This window comes from Miscanthus floridulus, chromosome 17 (assembly GCF_019320115.1).
Source record: "Miscanthus floridulus cultivar M001 chromosome 17, ASM1932011v1, whole genome shotgun sequence".
Lineage (NCBI taxonomy): Eukaryota > Viridiplantae > Streptophyta > Magnoliopsida > Poales > Poaceae > Miscanthus > Miscanthus floridulus.
This window is the reverse complement of record NC_089596.1, coordinates 79,325,084-79,332,446: the sequence shown is the minus strand read 5'-3', so window position 1 is coordinate 79,332,446 and position 7,363 is coordinate 79,325,084. Positions and strand designations below refer to the sequence as shown.

Genomic DNA, 7,363 nt, shown 5'->3' with positions numbered 1-7,363 from the left:
TTTTATCCACCTTTTGTACTAGCATTTTCTTCTCTTGATATATATAGGTATGAGACACTTCTTTGAGTGCCTTTATTAATAAAAAAGACCCACAACATTTAGGTGATACAAGGAGTCCCAAAATCATCTTGAAGACATGAAGCGGAACTAGGGTGCTTTGGGTCTCCCCTCTCCCATTAACAACTACTGAGGCATTTAGCAGCGAGCAAGAAACGGAAATGCTGATATGCATATCTGAGAAGTGATCACGATACATCAGTGACAAGAACGAGCTGGTTCTAGCAAACGTGAACACAGTTTAAAGTTAACCGTCAGATCAATCATGTAAGGAACAAAGGAACCACCATCATCATCCACTGTTCGCATAAACGGTCTTCAGCCCGTTTAAACACAATATAAATGATATACGGTGGTATGCTGTTTCTGTCCGTTTAATCGGCTGCACCTGCAGCACAGTACTGTGGTAACCCTGGCAAGCCACCAGGCAGGGCCTGTCTTACGCCGTTCTTCTTTAAAGTATGGTATCTCGAGGATGCAATGTTTAATAGGAAAATCTCTAGTATTCTTCAGCAGCGCTGGCAGCGCTCAGGTCGACACTGAGATCAACGGTCTGCGAGACGGACATGCAGAGAGTTAAAGATGTGCAATCCATCTTTGGACCAGTAAACGTAAAATAGTAATGTCAAACTGCCAATAATAAAGAGATAGATGTCTAGTTAGGGATTAGTTTTGTTTTGAGGCAAATCATCTATTGCTGACAGAAGGTTAACAAACAATTGACCATTCAGTGTAAAGATAGCAAAATTCACTAGTAGGTTTTGAACTCTCAGGCCCAATACAACATTGAAGAAATTAATATTTGATACATACATCTGCTTTGCTGACCACAAAAAAGAAGTAAAAAGAGATATGACATGAACCATACCTTTCCAGTAATCGCTGTGTACATACTAAGAACATCTGTCACAGTTGTCTCAAAGTGTGTAGTAGCATCATAACTCTGCAAAGAAGAAAGCTTCCATAAACATCTAAAATATCTGAGACTTGTAATCACTTTGTTATTACAGAATGCTGAACTTACCGTTGAAACAAAGCAATTATCAAGAGATGGTGCATTGACAGGTTCGTATCTGTCATACATATCAAAAAACAGTTCATCTACTTGACCAAGTAGATCAATTCCAGGCTTTAGTTCGGACTGCGGGTTATCGGTCTCAGCTTCCGCAGACACAAATGCAATGAACTTCCCTTTTGGCGCAACATTATGTGTATATGAGCAACAGAACACATACCTAAGAAACATTTTCAGAATGCATGTCACAACCAAACGGTGCAAACTAAATTAAGGCACTCAGCCAATGAAAATTATTTGAAATATGAGTAAGAGACCCACATGTCTGACTTGCGCCCAAGTTGCTTCTGCGGCAAAATAATCTGAATCGAGTGGGACTCATTTGTGTTTGGAATTGGGTGGCTCATAATAGCGATTGCACGTGCAACTTTTCCAATCTTCCTTACCTATTCACAAACACAAAGTGAACCCCAAAGCAGGAGAGCACCATATAGTAAAGCAGTCAACAGAGGTATTGTAGCAGGAAGGTTTAAAATTCCAGTAAATTTGGTTGACATATATCAAGGTTTCAGTGAATTCCTTCTACACATAGACAAAGTACTTCAATTTTCTATGGGCAGTGGCATTTACCTTGCTAGGCAAGTAAGAAGGATCACAGACAACTTTTTTGCATTTAGCCGTTTCACCTTCTGAAGTAACACCACACACTTTCCCTTCCATATCAAATTCAACCTGCAAACGTATTATATGGTGAAATCAGAAAAGAGCATATTTGATAAGTTGCTTTCACAGACTATGATAATTAGGAGTAAAATAAAGGTCAAGCCACTACCTTGCACTCTGGTTTATTTAACATATATGTACCACCATAAACAGCACTTAGACGTGCAAAAGCCTGAACCATAAGACATCAACTTAGCATGGAAGCTTCTTAGAAGCATCAAAGTGCAATAAAAGTGACTAAAGTCAGTGCAAGGAATTGAGAAACAACTGACCTGTGGCAGCTCACCCAACCCATATAATGGATAAATATAAGGCGAGCCTCCTTGAAAACGTGCAAGAGACTCAGCATAAAGCTAAGAGAAGACAGCCAATGAAATATTATCATGTTCCCATCCAAGAATACTTAGAAATCAGGAATATAATAAAAGGATACATATGCCAGGAAATAGATTTGACAAGATTACAGTATAATATGAAAAAGGAACAATAGTTTAACAAATCTTCACTCAAAACATACCTTCATCCTTTTTACAGTATCAAGGGCTGGTTCATTTAGGTAACGATCATCCCTGTGCAGAGCAAGTGCGTGGCCGATAAAATCCACAGTGTCATCACTCAATCCATGTTTCCTGAAAACAAAATGACAAATAAGGTTACTTATAATGCAGGACAGCAGCAGGAGGACATGCCAAGTATTATACATCCTCTTTAAAGTTCTAAGAAAAAGTGTAGCATTTAGAAGTTGAACGGCTATAGCAGTTTTGTTTAGCTGTTCATCAATATAACACTACAACATTTAACTTGTGTACATTATTAAAGGGCGTACCCAGTGCAGAAAGCTCCCGCTCTGTGCGGGGTCTGGGGAAGGGTGTTAGTGGCAAGCCTTACCCTCGCCTGTGCAATGCGAGGAGACCGCGACTCGAACCCGGGACCTTCCGGTCACAGGCGGTAAGACTCTACCGCTTGCACCAGGCCCGCCCTTCAACTTGTGTACATTATTGATGCACAAAATATCATCATACTGTATGAAAGCAGAAAGAGGCTAAAGTAGGTGAAGAATCATATAAGATCCATGCAGTAACATGACGTGGAGTGATACAAGAATCATACAGCACATAATAACATGGCAACAAGGACAGAAAGTACTACGATGCCAGGATGGTCTAGATACTCACGAAATCAATTCTCTAGTTGTAATCCTTGTGAGGTCCAACCCCTGATGTGTTACTGGATCAGCTTCATTGTAATTTTGGACATAAACAAAAAAGTTCCTTGCTCTACGTTTCTCAAATAGACCCATCAAAGGAGATTTTAGAGCCTCCATGTCGGTGGCAGGAACCTTGTGAATCTGATGAAAATGAAATAAGGCAGCATGATTAGAATATAGAAACCACTTGTGAGAAACCCAGCAAAAGCTGAACTTACAAGATAGAACTAGGATGGATGAGTGTAAACTCAAGACATTACCTTCCCTTTGCTGAAGACAAAGCTTCCATCAACAGCTTTGAATGACAAATATTTTGTCACATCAGTGTGAATAAGAGTACGGACCAAAGTACCGTTAGCCATCATAAACTGGTCAGAGAGAAAGAGAGTTTGATATAGACATATTTTTATCATCAATAAATTAACGTAAGCATATATTGATTGTAGGTTTGAAGCATTCCATGGGCTGAATTCTAAATAAAGATATTGTTCTTTAACAACAATAAATACAAACGCTATCCGGACCAGGGTTTCAGTCAGGACAAGACTAAGCAGTGCAAATGAGGTATATGGTATTGTAACGAATATATAAAACAATTAAGGAACTAATTAGTGTGCAAGAATAAGAAAATATATGTTTTTAGTTAATATATTTGCCAAGTATGACGAGGCTGTTGCAAGAAATAATCACATAGGTACAATCCATGGGGGATTATCACACCTTTGGAACCATGTCTACATTGTAATCTCTGCTGGCACCTAGATGTGCCGGTGGCTTGTCTTCCCCTCTAAACCTCTTCCAGAGCTGTTCACAAAAAAGATATGGGTGATTAAAGGGAATACAATGAAAAATAAGGGAGTACTTCATCAATTATTAACCATCTAAACCAACTGAATGAGTTGCTAGCACACAAAAAATCGAAACATATTACTCCGTACATGCTCCAGTTTCAAAAAAGAACCAGAATCATAGATTTATAGCTTCTTGCCTGGTTCAGGTTTAGGGAGGTGGAATCTCCTCCATAGTAGTCATTTCTATCCATGTGTAGAACCTGCAAAAGCATCACACAAAACTCTTCAGAATCCATTAAAAATGAAACCACCATTGGCCAAGTTAAAGCAGTAAGCTGACTATTAAACTTAAGCATCTTTCTCCCTCCTTTCAATTACCCCCGTCTCACCGCACTGATATCAGAGGATAGATGCCATCTTATCGTCTTAAAGGATGGGAACAGCATTTTTAAGTCACAGAAACGAAGAAGTACGATAGATCAGAATTCAAATCAATGAATCTCACTTGAATCTAAATAGTTGTTCCTAGTAGATTAGTTGTCTCCTCATTTAAGAATCTAACCTTGCCCTGATCTTTCCAGTCTACAGAAATCAAGAAATTGTGGCAACACTCGCAGGATTTCACGATGTTCTGCATCAACTGGCTAACTCCCCAGACCAATGCCAGGATCCAGATGGAGCCAGATGCGCAGATAACTTAGACAAGCACCCATCCGAGCGCACCAGTCCCGAATCAGACAGGGGTCAGACGAGCACACCGCCTGATCTACTACCACGACGCACTCTACCAGACCCCCACCGCGCAGGCCCCGAGCGGCGGCGTCCGGGTACGTGGGGGAGAGTGGCGGATCGGACTCGGGGACCGGATTGAGGTCCGAGTGTCGTTACCGGGAGGCGGGGGCTCAGTGCTCACCTTGAGGCCGTCGACGGAGAGGAGGCCGCTGAGGATGCACTCCTTGAGCCCCGTGCCCAGAACGATCACGTCGTACTCCTCGTCCATGGCGGCGGCTCGGCGGGTCCGGGTCTCCGGGATCGAAAGCGAGCGGAGTGGCGGCGGCGCGGGCGCGGCGATGCGGAGACGAGGAGTGCTGGAGTCGAGTTGAAGCAACGGCGCCGCAGGCGGGGAGGGTAGTAAAGTAGGGCCGTGGGGTGCGGGAGTCCGGACTACGGAGGGACGGAGCGGTGCGTGTGCCGTGTGCCGGTGTGCGTCACCGATTTGCCCGGAACACGGTGCGCAGTCTTGCAATTTTGTGCGATAATTGCATGCGAGGGCTTTGCCGAGATGCGCGCTGTCTCTCCCTCTATCTGCCTCTCTGGTGGGAGTGGGACTCGCGAGTGGTGACGAGGTTTCGTGGCGCCTTTGCCGCTTTCGGCGACGCCGGCCGGCGTGCGCAAGTAGTGCTCGAGCACATGGCAATGGATCTGAGGACTGAGGTTGCCTTGTACATGGGCCGGCTCGGACCGGCGCCGTGTAAGGTCAAGGTCGGATACTCTGACTGGGCCGGCTTTGGGTTAAAAGGCCAGTCTGCTAGGCCAAATATTTCTTCTTCTTCTTCAACAAATGACGATGGCCCGTCTCAGAAATGCTTCGATTGTATTAGTTTTTCCTTCCAAATCAAAATTAGCTGATTTGGATGAAATTCCACTTTGGATCGACTCGTTAGGTTCATCTCACTCAGTTCAGTTTGAAATTGGATTTCAAACAATACAAGAGACTATAATAAATAAGAATATACAACATATGTTCTAGATTATAAGACGTTTTGGCTTTTCTAGTACATTGTTTTTAGAGTAAATTGCAACTACCATGCAACAACTATCTAAGTGAGTTCATGTTAGCCCAACATCTTATATTTTGTATAATTTAATGCAACAACTATTCAAGTGGGTGCATATTGATCCAAAATCTTATAATCTGCTTAACCTGATACAATAACTTGGCTTATAAGTGCATATACGACGTTGCGAGTAGTAGTATATCACACGTACAGTACATGTTATCACTAATTTGTTATTATTTTTTATATTAATTTAAAACTAAAATTAAAAGCTTATTTATCTAACATCGCTCACTAGATCCTAGGCCACCTCAAACACGCTTCTCACCCAATGTTTCAAGTAAGCGATGGATGAGATGAGCGCGCCAGTGTGGTAGTGATTCAAAGTGTACAAAGACACTTTGCTACAATGCTTGGACCGCATATGCACCAAATGAACCAAGTTCTCACACCAAATTAAACAGACTATAAGATGTTGGACCAACATACACCCACCTAGATAGTTACCACATTAAATTGGACAAATTACAAGATGTCGGTCTAACTAACATGCACCCACTTAAATAGTTGTTGTATGGTGAGTTCAATTTACTCTATGAGAAATACGATGAAAATTCATAAAATAAACTTATGACACATCAAACTACAAGAATAAGCTGGTTCCTCGAACCAAACACGTGAAACTAAGGTGATGTTGGTTCAACTCTGTAAATGGTAAGGTAAATGATATCAAATTGCAACGCCTAATGCTTACTACACTGTAATGGAAAAGCGAAGATTGTTTGCTCATGACAATGGTTTCAACTACCATCGATGTGTTTTGTTCGTAACTAAGATAACCGAAGAATCCCATCCTGAACTTAACTTGCCATGCTTGGACATGAGGCTTTGCTTGGTGAATAGAGCCACTCGACTGCGAAAGTGTGTTGAAGTCCGCCACTGCAGAAAACACAAAATCGAGGAGCACCAGAAATAGGAAGCCAAGGTGAAGCAGAATGGACAGGACATCATATTGACCCAATTTTTTACAATTTGGCCCATTTTTGAAGAAAATTTACGTTTGCCCCCCTAAGAGACGTAAACACATTTTTGGACCCTAGGGGTCGGCGCCAGGACTCATGGCGCCAAGGTAACATATCTCGGTACCACAGATCTTGGCTCCAAAGTACCTGGCCGAGCACAGCAGGGCAGCCTAGGTGGCGTTGATGTGGTCAGTACCTCGGTGCTAGAATACATGACGCCGAGGTCAGCGCCAAGATCTGCAGCGTCGAGCTTGGCGCCATGTATTCTGGCATCGAGGTACTGGATAACCGCGTGTGGCTGCCACAGCTCTCTCTCTCTCATGCTCTATCTCTCCCTCTCTCACGCTCTCTGTCTCTTCCTCTCACCGCCGCCACCAGCCAGCCCCACCATCGCCCACGCCTCCTCCGCCGGCTGTCGCCCGCTCCACCGCTCGCCGTCCCCCGTGTGTCGGTCGCCTCCCCGTCCCACTCCTCTCCTCCTCCTCCGGCACCGCCGCCGCCAACGGTGCCTGCCACACAGCGGTAGGCCACGTCCACCTCCGACGCACCATCCCCTCCTCCCCCTTCGGCGCAGCGGCACTGCCTTTGGCACCGGAGGCACCGGGCGCCGCCCCTGCCCCAGCCTCCACCGCCCAGGTGCCCGCCAGCAGGCCACGTTCGCCTCCAACGCGTCATCCCCTCCTCCCCCGCTGGTGCAGCGACACCGCCCCCATGGTGTGGCGTTGCTGGTGACTTCCCTCAATGCCGACGAGGCCTGTGCAGTGGTAGAT

The 7,363-nt window shown here is 44.3% G+C and overlaps 1 protein-coding gene across 1 annotated transcript; it reads right to left on the bottom strand.

Moving 5' to 3' along the window:
• Nucleotides 1-211: 211 nt before the first annotated feature.
• On the bottom strand, nucleotides 212-5,483 carry LOC136515093 (guanosine nucleotide diphosphate dissociation inhibitor 2-like). The gene is made up of 13 exons (XM_066508786.1): nucleotides 4,707-5,483; nucleotides 3,991-4,053; nucleotides 3,723-3,806; nucleotides 3,263-3,370; nucleotides 2,971-3,143; nucleotides 2,313-2,424; nucleotides 2,068-2,148; nucleotides 1,905-1,967; nucleotides 1,703-1,804; nucleotides 1,394-1,518; nucleotides 1,082-1,292; nucleotides 926-1,000; nucleotides 212-610 (listed from the first exon to the last, which is right to left on the bottom strand). The coding sequence occupies exons 1-13, from the start codon at nucleotides 4,791-4,793 to the stop codon at nucleotides 557-559; spliced, it is 1,338 nt and encodes a 445-aa protein (XP_066364883.1). The 5' UTR covers nucleotides 4,794-5,483; the 3' UTR covers nucleotides 212-556.
• Between the last annotated feature and the right edge of the window lie 1,880 nt (nucleotides 5,484-7,363).

Bases quoted from the DNA above. Each gene is read 5' to 3' on its own strand.
- LOC136515093 (XM_066508786.1), bottom strand. From the start codon at position 4,793: ATGGACGAGGAGTACGACGTGATCGTTCTGGGCACGGGGCTCAAGGAG. The intron at 4,054-4,706 runs GTGAGCACTGAG...ATGCTTTTGCAG, and splicing joins TCTCCGTCGACGGCCTCAAG to GTTCTACACATGGATAGAAA. The intron at 3,807-3,990 runs GCAAGAAGCTAT...TTTTGTGAACAG, and splicing joins CCTCCCTAAACCTGAACCAG to CTCTGGAAGAGGTTTAGAGG.